Source organism: Chelonia mydas, chromosome 1 (genome assembly GCF_015237465.2).
Source record: "Chelonia mydas isolate rCheMyd1 chromosome 1, rCheMyd1.pri.v2, whole genome shotgun sequence".
Lineage (NCBI taxonomy): Eukaryota > Metazoa > Chordata > Testudines > Cheloniidae > Chelonia > Chelonia mydas.
Genome location: NC_057849.1, coordinates 48,352,159 through 48,369,043, shown reverse-complemented (window position 1 = coordinate 48,369,043; position 16,885 = coordinate 48,352,159). Strand labels below are relative to the sequence as shown.

General features: G+C 39.5%; 1 protein-coding gene across 3 annotated transcripts in view; it reads right to left on the bottom strand.

Moving 5' to 3' along the window:
- PDS5B (PDS5 cohesin associated factor B) overlaps positions 1–16,885 on the bottom strand; it is a 259,687-nt gene that overhangs the window by 140,989 nt on the left and 101,813 nt on the right. For all 3 annotated transcript variants that reach the window (XM_037892188.2, XM_037892184.2, XM_043531708.1), the window contains exons 7-8: positions 7,470–7,550; positions 960–1,100 (exon numbers count right to left, since the gene is read on the bottom strand). In XM_037892188.2, coding sequence (XP_037748116.1) covers positions 960–1,100; positions 7,470–7,550 — 222 coding nt within the window. The remainder of the gene's footprint in view (positions 1–959; positions 1,101–7,469; positions 7,551–16,885) is intronic.

The window sequence follows — 16,885 nt, the reverse complement described above, 5'->3', positions numbered from 1 at the left end:
AGGCAAGGAAAAAAACATTACACCCCAAGCCCACAATGAGAGTGCCTTTTTATTCAGAGCTTAAACACTTCTTCCAGGACTTTCCCAATTCAAGCATGAGGAAGTAGAATGAGTAATACAGAAGACCTGACCCTGGTAAAAAATACTGACCATAGGCCTTATTTTTAAAATTATAAGGCCTATTTTTCCCCCATTCACGAGACTATCATTTTGACAACCTGAAAAAAAAAATGTGCTGCTTACTCAAGCGAGATGGGAGGGAAACAGCTCAGCACCCACATCCCCCTCTAATATAAATTTGAGAAGACCGACAGCGAGGCAAAAAGTAGCCCAGAGAGGGGGAGCATAATGCTCAGGGATGACCACACTAATGAAAATGGATATTAATTGTTAAATTTCCAGAAAGTAACAAGAAAGAAGTTGCTGTTTTCCCACTACAAAGGATAACAAATGTTTCCCACTCTAGTGACAGCTATACAGTATTTTAATGTTCACCAGACATATGCCCAGGAATTCCACCCTTCCCCACTCCAACTTTTTAATTACTACATACTAGGGCATAGTATGCCATTAAGAGACATATGATTTTCAATCTATTAAAATTTGTGAATCACTGCACAGGCATTTAAATAAATAGTAACTTGCAATGCCAATGACATAAAACTGGAAATAAGTTATCTTTCTGTATGAAACATGTGAATCACACTTATAAATGCAGTCTTTTCTAATTACTCTGTGACATAACTTCTATAATTACGTTTTTTCTACAACTTTCAGATTAGTCTTCTTATACATTTACTCTTATGCACTGGTTGTTTTGAGTTACTTAGATGTGACAGTAAGAAAAACATTTAATTCCAAATTAGACATGGCAAACTTTTCAAATATTACATAACGCATATTCAGAGCAAAAAATTCCATTTTAAGACTGTCTAAAACAAATATAGTATGGTATTTACCTTAAGTTTGAATTCAAGCTGCGGTAAAACAGAAAGCAAGAGATGACTGTCAATATTGTATAACTCCAGAATTAAGTCAAAGACATGCTCTGACAGATCACTGATAGAAGTTTTCCCAAGCATAAGCACCTGATTAAAGAACTGGAAAGTAAAACAAAGAACATTACATCAGTAACAGAATACAAGTAAAATAGTATACATCTTGTGTCTTTTCTAAAATTCTAACTTCACCTACCACTGAATCAATATAATATCTTCACTAATTCAGGTAAGGATACAAATTTCTATTAAAATGATAAAAGTGGGGGGAAACGAGTTTATGGAAAGATAACCCTTAAGATATAGTACTTTTTGCTATCAATTTATATTCATAAACTAGAGATGAAAAGCAACCATACAAAAAGGTGTCATGCAATGTTTAGTTTATCACAGCAAGTCTAGAAACAACTTTAACAAACAAATAATTCCTCTACCAGTTTCAATTATATCAGATATTTTGTAGTGACTAAATTTAGAGAGTTATTTAACCACAAGCGACACCAATTTATTTCAAAAGCATTCCATCCTTTTGCCTAAATGGGACCAATATAGAGAAATAGCTAGGGAATTACTACACTACTGTAAAAAATAATGTATGCGTAGCTGTAGCCATGTTAGTCACAGGATATTAGAGAGACAAGGTGGGTGAGGTAATATCTTTCATTGGACCAACTTCTGTTCATGATGAGAGAGAGATTTCGAGCCACACACAGCTCTTCTTCAGATCACACAGCTTTGTGTGGCTCAAAAGCCTGTCTCTCTCATCATGAACAGAAGTTGGTCCAATGAAAGGTACTATCTCACCCTTGTCTCTCTGATTTATAAAGCTGTTAAATAGAAATTTATGAACTCACAATGACTGTATGGCTAAGAATTTATATCCACAAAGCAGCATTTTTGTACACTGCAGTTATAAAGCAAACATTTCTCATTGACTTATATGGACATGAGGGTAAATCTGTACTTTCAACTATAAAATAATTACATGGAAAAACAAATTAAATATTGCTTTACTTTTTAATCACTCTGTTACTTACTATGTACTGAAATATGTACTGTGTGGTAGAAAGGAAGGAAAGAAAGTTATCATTCCTACCTCATTTTAAACCACGGAACTGTTTCTCAAACTGCTTTTTTTAATCTACCGAAGAGCCCCATGCCCAAAATGTGCAACACTGTTCACGTTACTCCAAAACCATCAAGTCCAGTGGTGGAGCACATTTAATTGGTGCTCACTCCTGTCTCTGCCTGGACTTGGGCACAGCATCAACCACAAAGCTTGCTACCCACTCTACCTGATAAATGTATATCAGGTCAGAGCAAGTACCATGCACTAGATCTAAATTTTCAAAAGTATCCACTTTTAGGTACCCAACCTGAGAAATCTTGGGTCTGATTTTTCTAAGTATTAAGCACCTACAACTCACCTGAAGTCAAAAGGAGCTCCAGGTACTCAGGCCCAATTGTTTTGAAACGGGCACCAAAAATTTGAGGTACCCAAAAATCAATGCCTACCTTTGAAAATTTGACAACAGGTATTGCATCAAACAAGTGGTATTGTGCCATGCAAAAGGCAAGCCAGGATAGAGGAGACCCCTCTCCTTCCCAATAGTTAAGAGGAAGAAGAACATCCTACCAATAACCAAAAGGCTGTATTAACCTGATAGGGAATTCTTTTATGGATCCTTTGAGAGAAAGGTGTGATTTGAGGTGAGAGGAAAAACAAAAAGCTTAAGTTGTGCACCTTTTAAATGGGTAAAGATGAACTTGACTTCTTTGAACTCAAAAAAACATTAACCAATTATGCCCTTTTCCCTGTGTCAAATTAATTTTTCCACCCTTGTGTTTCTAAAACAAATCATAGAACTCTTTTGTGCATCAGCATGATCAATTTGCAAGGAAACGTACAGACCTTGGTAAAGCATTTGAACAATTAACTACAAAGCCAGCAGGGGGAGTTCAAATGTTCAGTGTGCTACTGTAACATGAATCAAGCCAATTAGGAAAAAAGGGAGCTTCTTTCATAAGGTGAGAAAAGAAAAGAAAAATGAAAAACTTAACTGATCAGGAAAGGATGCACCATATTTACAAATCAAAAAACTGTGTGCTACACTAGAAACACTAAGCCTGTGAACTGGCCTTATGGGATGTGTGTGTTGGGGGGGGGGGGTGTTTTTTTTAAACAAGCAGCTTCTACTGGAAGATGTACATTCCTGGTTCAATTGTGTGTCCTCTATTGTGTTTATTTACCCCTCCAAAGAAAATTGTTCTTTAATGCTATAGAATGTATTAAGTATCATTCCCCACTTGTGGGGTGCATTTTCAGAACAAGAGAGCTGTGAATGCAAAGATTTTTCACCACGAGAGAGGATTTTTATTGCAGTAGCATCTTGAGGCCCCAGTCTGGATTCATGGACCCTTTGTGCCAGATGCTATACCTACCACAAACAGCTTACAATCTTTGCATGAGACAAGATATGTAGCTACAAACAGCAAACTGGAAGGTTGTGGAGAGAGAATCAGTGAGACATGGTAACAGTGAAATAATCACATTAAGTATAAGCAGCCACAGTATACCAACTGCCTAGAATGGAGACCAGGGTTGCCACATTTCCAAAAAACAAAAATCTAATCAAGCTCTATTCTTGTCTTTCCTTCCTATCTTCTTATCCATGTTAATTAACATGAATCGTGCAATCATGAATTATGGTGGAGTAGCAGCAACAACTGAGTTAAGCTGAAGCCCAAGTTTTGCTTAAGCAGGAATGTTAAAACTTTCAAAATTATCTGCTTTGATTATTATCAATATGAATTACTAGATGTCCTTTGCATAATTTTTACACACACCCTTAATAGCAACCTCTCCAATCTTAAGTTCGTAAAACGTATTTAATATTGTATCAGATGTAAAGATTTCTTGCTACAAGAGTATGAGGTCAGAGTTGCAGAATCTTGTAAGTGTACGTTTGATGAAGTTGGAGTGCCTATTGCTTTTATCTGTCACAGCTGGAAGTAAATGCAGTGTGGTATTGAGAGCATTTAAGGCTACATGAAGGTGGTAAGCAATAGTAAATATTTCCCCTAAGTTTATTTCCATGCTCTTAAGGTTTAGGGTGGCTGAGGTATGCCCTGCTGCAACCTTACCTGTAATAAACAAAGACTGTGTTACTTATGTTACTTAGAGAAGCACTCACATTTTTCTTATGCCTGATCCCTCTTCCTTCTCATCTCTTATTTCTCTCCCTCATCATCCATCTCTTCTCTGAGGTCTTCCCTCTCTATTCAGCTCTTAACTATTCCTTCCACGCCACCTGTAGTTTTTCTTTGTCCTCCATCCATCCTGTCTATTCCTTCCTCTAACTCCCTGTTCCCCCTTTTTTCCCATGACAGTGGTGTAAGAAATCTAGTCATACAGTTACTCCCACGGTCAGATCACTTTCTCCATACCTGTAACAAACAGTAGTACATTGCCTACTTTCTTAAGTCCTTTAGGCAGAGCAACAGAGGTGTGGAAAAATCAAACAGATACAGTAAGAGCTGCATGAATTCTGCTCTCAGTTCTGTGGATCATGCCAGGAATCTAAGCAGCAGCTTAGAAATGGAGAATGAAAAACATGCAGGTAACACCCCTTGTCAAGCCAAAAAGCTTCAACAACATAGGCACTAGGCCTAATACAGATAAAAAATAATAATATATATCCAAAATAGGGCTATCGCATGGTTAAACAGAATACCATTTATTTAAATATTTTTGGATGTTTTCTACATTTTCAAATATATAGATTTCAGTTACAATACAGAATACGAAGCATACAGTGCTCACTTTATTTTTTATTACAAATAGTGGCACTGTAAAAATGATAAAAGAAATAGTGTTTTTCAATTCACCTAATACAAGTACTGTAGTGCAATCTCTTTATAATGAAAGTTGCACTTACAAATATAGAATTATGTACAAAAAACTGCATTCAAAAACAAAACAACGTAAAATTTTAGAGCCTGCAAGTCCACTCAATCCTACTTCTTGTTCGGCCAATCACTCAGAAAAACAAGTTTACAGTGTCACCTGAAAGTGAGAACAGGTGTTCAAATGGCACTGCTGTAGCTGGCATGTCAAGATATTAACATGCCAGATGCGCTAAAGATTCATGTCCCTTCATGCTTCAACCCCCATTCCAGAGGACATGTGTCCATACTGATGAGGGGTTCTGCTCAACAACTGAAAACTAGGCAGGCTGACATGTTCATTTTCATCATCTGAGTCAGATGCCACCAGCAGAACGTTGATTTTCTTTTTTGGTGGGTCGCATTCTGTAGTTTCCGCATCAAACTGCTGCTCTTCTAGAGTTCTGAAAGCATGCTCCACACCTCGTCTGTTTCAGATTTTGGAAGGCACTTCAGATTATTAAACCTTGGGTTGAGTGCTGTAGCTAACTTAGAAATCTCACATTGGTACCTTCTTCGCATTTTGTGAAATATGCAGTGAAAGTGTTCTTAAAATGAACATGTGCTGGGTCATCATCCGAGACTGCTATAACATGAAATATAAGGCAGAATGCAGGTAAAACAGAGCAGGAGACATACAATTCTCCCCCAAGGAGTTCAGTCACAAATGTAATTAACGCATTTTTTTTTAACGAGCGTCATCAGCATGGAAGCGTGTCCTCTAGAATGGTGGTCAAAGCATGAAGGATCATACAAATGATTACCATATCTGACATGTAAATAACTTGCAATGCCAGATACAAATGTGCCATGCAAATGTGACTGTTCTCACTTTCAGGTGACACTGTAAATAAGAAGAGGGCCGCATTATCTCCTGTAAACAAATTTGTTCGTCTTAGCGATTAGCTGAACAAGAAGTAGGACTGAGTGGACTTTTAGGTTCTGAAGTTTTACACTGCTTTGTTTTTGAGTGCAGTAACGTAACAAAAAAAAAATCTACATTTGTAACTGGCACTTTCATTACAAAGATTGCGCTACGGTACTTGTATGAGGTGAACTGAAAAATCTTATTTTTTTTGTTTATCATTTTTACAATGCAAATATTTGTAATAAAAAATAATATGCATTTCAATTTCAATTACAACACAGAATACAAAACATATGAAAATGTAGAAAAACATCAAAATATTTAATAAATTTCCATTGTTATTCTATTGTTTAATAGTGCGATTAAAACTGCGATTAATGTTTTTAATTGCGATTAATTTTTTTGAGTTAATCGCATGAGTTAACCGCAGTTGATAGACAGCCCTAATCCAGGACCAATTTTTTCTTCTAGCAGGAGCTTCCTGGAATGTATTCCACTGAAAGACCAGAGAGACTGGTCTGAAGGTGTGATTTGTATACACCTACACGCCAGTGGTTGTAGGTGCACAAATGAGCAACTGAGAAAGGAGATGCTCAGTCCTGTTAGCAACAGTGTGCAGTACCACAACCTTCGGTCTTTCCTGAAATCAAGAGCGATCCAGGAAGTTTTCTAAGAGGAGCCTGAGCTATCATCTGACTGTCACAGATGAAGGAACAGTTCCATTGTAATCATGATCATGGGTTAGATCAGACCAATGAAGAAATTATGCAAGAAGCTTCTATGCTTGCTGACACTGACTACATATTAATGCTAGTTTGTGTAGGTTTTATTTCCCCCTTATCTTATGTTAATTACCATCCCCCTTGTCTGAAGAGGTAAGCCCTTGACACCAGACGACTGTAAAAAACAACTTTCATTCCATTCATACACACACCAAAAAGAACAAAAAAAAAAACTTCCTTTGATTTCCATTTTAGAACACTGAACCTAAAAGAAAAAAAGTGTAGACGCCATAGACCATCAACTCCCTAGTTACTGGTATTAGGTCGTGTCTACACAAACTTGCAACTAAGTCCTACAGTATGATAGAAGACCTACCCAACAATGCAGCATAATCTAACGGGCAAGACACCGGACTGGCAGTTGGAGGCCTCGGTTCTAATCCCAGCTCTGCCACTGACCTGCTGTGCCACCTTGGGCATGTTACTTCATCTCTCTCGGCCTCTATTTCCCCTCCCACACTTTGTCTTGTCTATTTAGATTGCTAGCTCTTTGTGACAGGGACTGTCTCTCACTACATATATGTATAGAACCTAACAATGCAACTAACATGAATGGGACCTGTAGGTGCTATCCTAATACAAAATGATAAAAATAATAAAAGCAGTTTGGTTTTGCAACTGTCAGGAAATTGTAACAGAGTACCTCAAATTTGGTAATGACTTTGGTAATTTCTAAACAACTGAGTATTAGATTTTAAGGGCAATACGATATGGTATTTCTAATACAGCAGATGTTCTCCACCAGATAACAGTCTCAAACTATTAATCTTAAAAACTACCTACCCTACAACAAAATTAGTAACTACCAATAAATTACTCAGCTCTTTTAAAGTTATTTTCACCCACGTGTTTAATCACTTGCAAATCTTGACTTACGTTAGTAATGTACGGTTCAATAGCTTGAGCTGTCCTCTTTAGTAAAGCCTTTGCCAAGTCATATGCTTGCTTGTTTAAATTCTGAAAAACACAAATAGCAAACTTTGATCCACACATTAATCTTAAATATAGAATTTAAGAATCCTGAAATTAACATATACCAATAAATAATAAACCCCCTTGAATCCCTCAGTAGTTAAAGGGATGCTGTCAGATCAAAGTTGGTCCAAAATTTAGGTTTTGTAAAACAAAGTTTGGAAACTTAATTCACCTAATAGACAGTAGTGGTGAATGGGGCATTTTCCCAAAGAAATCCAGGAGCATGAACAATCAATTCTCACAGAATCTAAAATTTAATATTTTTCAAATTAAGTTAATCGCCATTATGGTTGTGAAGATAACCTTCCAAATATGACCCAACGTAGATGGAATCAGTGCTGCCTATCTTCCTCATCTGTAAACCAACAGCCAAAGTGCCTGCATCTGCTGCTGTTCCTCATGGCTCTTTTACTGCTTGGGGAAAGCTGTGCGCCACAACATATACTGGCACTGGAGTTAGTCATGTGAGAGAGACCCCAAAATGGAAGCTGGTGAGAGGCAGAACAGCAGATGCCTGATGGCTGCAAGGGTAGAAGGTATCTATGTGGGAGGGGTATACAGCACAGAGATCACAGCCTTGCTCTCCTACAGGGGTATACAGCATAGCGATGACAACCTTGCTCTCCTACAGATGCACAGTCTGGATGATTGGGGAGAGAAAACAAAAAAACAAAACCCTTCTTCCCCTCTACCACGAGAAGAGGTTGGTGAATACGAACATTCCAAGAAGCACTTTGGCACACTTTCCTCTTCTATGATCTAAAAGTTGGGTTATGTTTCTCACCATGGTACTGCCCATAAAACACATCACTGGTGGGCTTCCCCTGCCTTTCCCACCACTGATTTCTTTTATCAATCTCTGACTAGTATGTAAATTTTTCAATCCCTGTTGCAAAACTAATTTTTCAATAATTTCAGGAGCAGCAGACCAATTAAAACATTCTCCTGCAGTATTTGCAACACCACAATTGCAGTACTATTTTAATGCAATGAAAATTTCTTTTAAAATTACCCCTTATGGTTAAGCAAACAAATGTGAAACTGAAAACTTCAACTGTAAAAAAATCAAATGCTCAGTTCTGATTATCTACAGTGTTATTTGTAATAAGAAAAAAACAATTTTTAACCTGAAAGAACCCTATACAAGATAATACACAGTTGTTTTTATACTCCATTTAAAAGAAAAAAATAGTTGTCTTCAAGTATGATCTGTATAGAAATCATAGAACCACTGGGTTAGAAGGGTCGGCAAAGGTCATTAGTCTAAGCCCCTGCCAAGATACGAGATTTGTTGTTTCTCAACCATCCAAGGCATAGCTATCCAGCCTCCTTTTGAAAACGTCTACAGAAGGAGATTCCATGACTTCCCTAGGCAGTTTGTGTAGTATAGTAACATTGCTATATATGAATGGATATTCTTCTTTTTACTCTAAATGTTGTTTTCTAAATTATTCCTAAACAGCATGCATCATCAGAAACAGGAACTTACCTGAAAGAGGTTTGCTTAATTTCTACGTAGCTATTTTAATGCACACAGGGAGAAATATATCCTTATATTTGTAACAGCACTCTACCCTTAAACTTTCCAACCCTAAACATTAGTATACTTGACCAGAAGGTTCCAATCTGAGGGATAGGAGCAAAGTAAGATATTTTTAGTCGTAATGGCAAAGAAAAACAAGCCATTGGTAAGTAAAAATATTAAATCAGTCAACAAAAGAAAAATCTGAAGACTATGAAAATTATTTTTTTGAGTATTTATTGACTCAAGATTTGAGTCACTGCCTAAGTTCCCTCTAAGATGCGCGGCCGCGCAGCAGCCTATTAAGTGCTGCGCAGGAGCTCGGGGCTGTGGCAGGGAGATGCGCCTCTCCCCCAGCCCCAACCCAACCCACCAGTACTGGGTTTATATTGGTCCCAGGCCCCAGGGGCCCCGCCAGCCTGACATTCCACCTTCACTTGGGCTGCGACCTAGCAGTGCTGGCTCCTCTACTCTCTGGCCCCTCCCCAGTGCCCCTCTAGGCCCAGGGCTTCACCCAACACCCCCGTCCCCAGGGAGCCCGAAGCCCCGGACCATCACCAGCGGGCCAGACTGCAGATGGACCTGCCGTGGATGGGGGAGAGGCGCCCCTTCCCCAGCCCCAACCCTGCCCAGGCCAGGGGAGAAGCGCCTATCCCGTGGCTCCAGCTGCAGAGCTGCTGCGATGGAGAGAGGCACCTCTGTCGCTCCTCCTCTCCCCCTTCCCCCTCTCCCCCCCAGCCCAGTGTTGCTGCAGGGAGAGAGAGCTGGGGAGAGTCCTCTCTCCCCACTGTAGTCCTGGGGCAGCCTGCACCCCAAGCCCCTCATCCCCAGCACCACCCTGGAGCCCTCACCCCCTCCTGCACCCCAAACTTCTGCCCCAGCCTTGAGCCCCCTCCTACACTCTGAACCCCTTGGCCCCACCCCCGCCACGTTAATTTTGTTATGTACACCAATATGGAGGTGACGCGTCTCACATCACCTCCATATTGGTTCACATAACATTCATTCTGCACATGTGTGGGAAAAATTAGAGGCAACACTGGTCACTGCTAAAAGCAAATAAAAATTCTCATCCTGAACAACTATTCGGTGTTTTCACAGAACCTGATCATGGAAAAAACTTGAAACAGTAACTGATCTACAACTATCTTCATTTTTTTTCCTTGAGAGATAGGGACATAAAACTGATCCATGTTTAGCACTTGAACCCAGACAGCAAGGGAAAATATGCTACATACAATGAACAAAATCAATCACTGGAAACACAAAGTCATAGTTAGCAAACAAAACCCAGAATGAGCAGATGAAGTCAAGATATGATGATTTAATATGCTCTTGAAGATTCTAAAACAATTAAAGAGCATAGTAACTCACAATTCTCTTGTTTTTAAAGAAGGACTTGGATAATTAAAACAAAAATCTTGATTTTTTTTTTTTTTTTTTTTAGAAAAAACACCTACTGTTGTCAAAGGGTATCTCACCAATGTCACAATGATGTGACAAGTCACTCCTCTAGAAATGTGCATTTAAGCAGTAACAAGGAGGAAACTTTAAACTGTATTCAAGAATTGCAGATCATATAATTTTCCACTTTCCCAAAACAAACGTATTAAAAAACTTGACAAGTATTTTTTGAAAGATGTAGTAATTTACATTTTTTAAACTTATATTTAATGGAAGTGAGACATAAGGAAAGCCGTTAACACCCAAAGAGACACAGCAGTAATAATGGACAGCAAATTACATAATAGTTTGCAACACGATGCGGCAGCAATTACAAATAATAGTAGTAGTAATACAAGACTGCGGGCAGCATGTGTAGAAACCTCACACCATGGAGCAAGTTACAGTTTCTGTCCAGTGAAAACAAACACGGAACATTGTGTTCAAGCTCTGGACACCTTTACCCAAAACCATCAACACAAATTAGAGGGAGTTCAGAAAAAAAACAAAAAATTAGAGTATGTGAAAGAATGACTCATGAGATAAAATAAAAACAGCTAATTATGTATAGTTTGGCAAAGCAACTGTCTAATATGGCTGTGCTAACTAACTATGAACTTTTGAAAGGTACAAAAGTAAGAGACGACATTGTTTAGGGTGGTACAGGCAGGAATAGCTGTAAGTGACAGAAGGAAGTTAAGAACGGGAAAATGATAGTGAGATCATCAGGCTGCAGAAATAATGTTCCAAAAGGTGATGGAAACCCTATTACTTGAAGCATTTAAAACTAGATTTTCACAAAGCAGTAGCCCAAGTGTACTGTTGGGAGCAATCATGCTCTAGCAACAGGACAGACTAACACTAATAAGGCCTTTCGTTCTTAATTTCCATGATCCGATGCATGGTTCTAATATTATCAAAGTTATTTTGCAGAATCATCCAAACACTCTGAAGTGAGTAATGATACCAATTTCTTCCCCATCTATAATGAAATGAAACAGAACTCTATAGGATGATTTAGTCGGGGATTGGTCCTGCTTTGAGCAGGGGATTGGTCTAGATGACCTCCTGAGGTCCCTTCCAACCCTGATATTCTATGATTCTATGATCCTTTATGCACTACAGCTTGAAACTGTTGGCAAGGGTATCTAACAGTCAATCCAATAAAATCCTTTATTGGCCTAAAAAGGGGAGGCAGTCAATGGTAATGAGGTGCCAAGGAGTTTCTAAAAATCCCAGTACATACAAATCTGCATCTTTAGGTACCTAAATATCTTTGGAAAATGTTCCCTTGTGCTTTAGCTAGCAAATTTCATGACTATTTCACATTGTGCACCAAAAGCACTATAAATGCAGCACGAGAAATAACAAAAGATACATTCTAAAGAAAAAGCTTATACCCATTAATACATGTGAGACAAAAGCAAGATGTGATGAATTCAAAAGTTTAAGTGGCTTCAGGGGAGGTGGTGATATAAATAGGAGAAAGTATGATGTAGGGAGCAGAGACACCCATACTACAACAAAACACACTTGATTTTAACAAATCCACAGAACCAAAATGTAAGATATTACTCGGTGGATAACTATTGAATAATTTTCAAGTTTTCCCCTGTCTTTCATCCTTTGGTGTTAGTTGGTACAACCACCACAGAATACTTGCAAGAAGAAAACTACAAAACTCCCCACATGAAAAGAAAAGCTATACCTTCATATCAAGTTAAAAAAAAAACTTCTCTATCAGATTGTTCATTATTGCAAGGGACTACTTGTTCTATTAAGAGTTTGCTCTTTTTACCTTGCTATTCATTAGTCTGTTTTTCCTGACACACATTTTCATATTACAGAGTATTGTGCTAGTGCTTAACATTCTTTGGCATCTCATATTCATTGTAACTGAGAATCATCTCACTTATCTCCACTTTTAGTAACACTGTGATGTTTAACATTATTTAATCTTAATATTAAGTAGCTGCCAGAGGACACAAAAAAGTCCATTGTTCTATACACCATGCAGAAAGGTAGACATAGTCCCCACCAAAGAGAGCATAAAATCTTGCCATGTTCTTTTTCTGCAAGTGCTGAAAGAGAAAAACTGAAGCATGTCTTTACAACATAAAAGCACTTTTTCTTGCATTGAGTGATACAAGACTAGTGGAAATGCTGTAGAATGAAGACAGTTGTCCCTGCAATTCTATAATTTAATATTAGTAAAAGATAAAATTGCACAATCTTGTTCACACACTATTTCACTAAAGAGAACCAATACCTTATAGTACATTAAGGACTAACATCTGAAAGCACTGTTCATGTCACATCTCTCAATTTCACCTACAATTTTAGTGAAATATTATCCATGAGAAATTTCTTCATAATCTATATGTTGCGAAAGCCATCAAGAGATTTCATAATTCAAAAGATCATGCAAAGATTAGGAGGCATACTAAAAATGCAGGAAAACCACTAGATACCAAGAACTTTGCTGACACTGCCTGATCTGCATTCTTAAACATATTGCTGAGCTTTAGATTTTCAGGAATCAGCTTACTTTCAAAATCTCTGACAAATATATCCTGAGAACTGACATTTCTGGAAAGTGAGCACTTTAGAAATAAATTCTACCCTTTTTTTTTTATCAAGATGTGTATCTTATTGAGCAGCTATTTGCCAGCTTATGACCATCACTTGTCATATCATGTTTAATATGAACTGTATTCTCGGGGGGTGGGGGGGGCAGGAAAGATGTTTACAATTTTGTGAGGCACCTAGCATGTTGCTGAGTGTTTTAAAAGATAATTATGTATAAATAAATTTGTTTTTACCTCTTCTCCACTACTTGGTCAGAAAAGACCATATGGTTGCCCCTCTCAATGATATCTCATACACACTAAGAATTTTGTGCCACTTGTGGGTCCTCCTATGATTCTCCTTGAGCTTCCCCACTTTGATTTTTCCCAAGATGAAAGAAATTAGCTCTACCCCATTTAAGAGGTTTGTGTTTTCCTGTAAAAACAGCTTCCCTCCTGGATGGGTGTTTGTACCAACTGACAAAATTACAGAACACAGCCAAAAGCTAGCTTTTAACTTTTGAGTGTGCGCGTGCATAAGCTGCCTTGCACAGCACAAATACAGAGGTCTGAAGAGCAGCCTTTGAATATACCAAAGTGAAATAAATGACAAAAGATTGTTGAGCCCAGAGAATAAAATCTTATCTATATTAGGATTTATATTTTAAAATACCATTAGTGCAGCATAAAAGACTGTTACCATTCGTAACTGTTGTTCTTCAAAATAGGTTGCTCACGTCCATCCCACTATAGGTTCTGTGTGCTTGCTACATACACCGGTGCCAGAAGTTTTCCCCTCAGCAATATCCGTAGGGGACCAGCTCAGGCGCCCTCCGGAGTGGCATGCATATGCGCCAGTATAAGGGCTGCTGGCAGCTTTCTTCCCCCTCCCCCAGTTCCTTCTTGCTGGAACTCCAACAGTGGCGAAGGAGGGCGGGCCATGGAATGGACATAAGCAACATCTCGAAGAACAACAGTTACGAAAGGTAACCATCTTTTCTTCTTTAGGTGTTTGCTCACGTCCATTCCATTGTAGGTGACTCTCAAGCAGTACAATCGCAGGTGGGTAGAAGTTCATGAACATGTCAATTGCAACACAGCTCTTCCAAATCCAGAGTCATCTCTGGCTTGCTAGGTGACGACATAATGCATCATGAACGAGTGTACCAAAGACCACGTTCCAGCCTGAGGATGTCCTGGATAGGGACATGCACCAGAAAGGCAGCCAAAGACGCCTGAGCCTTTGTAGAATGAGCCTTCACTATCGGTGGAGCCACAGCCTGTGCCAACTTGTAATAAGTACGGATCCAGGTGGTGATCCAATTTGAAATCCTCTGAGAGGACACCGGAAGGCACCTCATCCTGTCAGCTACTGCGATAAAGAGCTGGGTCGATCTGCAGAAGGGCTTGGCGTGCCTGACATTTAGATTGTGCAGCTGCCTCTCCTCATTGGTCGTGTGAGGTTTTGGACAGAATGCCAGGAGGAAGATATCCTGGTTGACATGGGAGTGTGACACCACCTTTGACAGGAAGGCCAGATGGAGCCACAGTTGGACCGTGTCCTTGTAGAATACCATGTACTGGGTCTCCAAAGTGAGGGCTTTAATTTCAGAGACACGTCTTACCGAGGTAATAGCTACAAGGAACACAACCTTCCACGACAAGTGGGAAAGGGAACAAGAAGCTATAGGCTCAAAGGGCGGGCCTGTGAGCCTGGAAAGGACCAGGTTGAGGTCCAATTGGGGGACTGGGTCCCAGACCAGTGGGGAAAGAGTCTTCCAAGGCCTTTCAGGAACCTAATCGTTATGTCATGTGAGAATACCAATCTATCCTGGACACGAGGGTGGAAGGCTGATATATATTTAATTGAAAAGAAGGCAAGGCCCTGGTGCTTTAAGTGAAGCAGGTAATCCAGAATAGACTGCAGAGACAACTGTCAGGGAGATACTCCACTCCATTGCCCAGCATGCGAAACACTTCCACTTTGCCAGTTACATTGCTCTGGGGGAGGGCTTCCTGCTCTCCAAGAGAACCTGCTGTACCCGACTAGAACAGGCTTGTTCCTCTGGATTCAGCCACGCAGCATCCAAGCTGTGAAGTGGAGTGAGGTTACGTTTGCCGTAGCACTGCACGCTCCAAGCTCCATCACTGCCCCCCACCTCCACCAATCCCCTATTCCCCACCTCACCCTACATATCCTCTAGGCCCACATGTGGCTATGCCCTTGTGTGTGCGCCTGCACTAGTCAGGTGCGCAGTCCTTGATGGCTTCTTATGCGGCTGCGCACACACAAACCTTAGAGAGAACACAGGTCATTTCTATCACAAATGTACTAAATTTTCTGTGAGCAGGATGGATGGATGGATGGATGGATGATGTGAAAATAAGTATCCTGCACATCCAGAGCAGTAAACCAATCCAGCAGATTCAGTGAGGAAAGTATAGCCCCAACAGTCACCATTCTGAATGTCTATTTCTAGAAAAAAGTGTTGAGTTGTCTAGAATGGCCTTCCTTCCCCCTTCTTTATTTGATACAAGGAAAAAACAGGAACAGAAACCTTTTCCTTGCAATTAAATGGAAGCTTCTTCTATAGATCTAACAGGGACTGAACTCTTCCTCATAGAAGCAGTTTGTGAGATGGGTCCTGAGAAGCTAGAGGGAAGGGACACAGGGCACACCCTGAAACTGTATGACATATTACAAACAAATTATTTCTAAAACCTGTCTGGCCATAGAGATGTTTTTCCCAGGCCAGCTGGAAAAAAATCCAAATGCTGGCCAAAAGGAGGTAGGTCAAATCATCAGATTTGTTGTTTGGTGGAAGGCTGCTGACAAGATGAAATAGAAGGAAATTTCATGGAAGCAGAAGAATGAGGTTTCTGTAACTGTTTCTTTCTGGATGGATCAAGTTGTTTCTGATAAAAGGTTAGAAGACTGCAGGGGTCGAAAGAGTTGCTTGTAATGAGACTCTGCAATGTCTCTTTCTGGTTTGTGGAGTATAAATTCCCCATGTCTTGAAGATAACTCTTGAATCCTTCAAAGTGTGTAATGAGCCATCAGTCTTGGAACGGAATAAATTTGTTACTTTAAAAGGAAAGTCTTCAATTGTATGCTGAATTTGACATGGGAAGCTGGAAGACTGAAGCCATGAAGCTCTTCTCATGACTATTGCCACTGCAGCTGAACGGGCAGCAGCTGTGTCAACTGCATCTGTAGCAGCTTGTAAAGCTGTTCTGGAAACTAAAGTCCTTGATTAACAATATTCTGCCTTTCTTGTTGAGATTCCTGAGGCAATTGATGCAAAAATGCCAACTTTTTCACCAACAGACCTAACATATCTATATAGAAGAGCTTGATAGTTACAAATCCTCATCTGGAGTGTATCTAAAGAATAATTATTTCTATCCAGAAAATCAAGCCATTTAGGCTCCTCGTCCTTATGAGTCATTCTGAAAGGTTGCTGCTTTACGTGCTCTTGAGCAGCAGCGACCACCAAACAATTGGGTGATAGATAGGTATAAAACATCTCAAAGTCCTTAGCAGGAACCTGAAATTTACTATCAGCTTCCTTTGATGTAGCTGCAATTATCACTGGAGTTAGCCATAAAGTTTGAGCTGGTTCCAGTAATCCATCGTTTATGGGCACGGCTATTCTGTCAGAAGCCAAAGAATGTAAAATATCTAAAAGCTTATGAAATTTAATTAGAAGAAATCTCAACTGTTATTTCCAGAGCGGCTGCAATCCTCTTTAAAAAGTCTAGAAAAGATCTATAATCATCTGGAG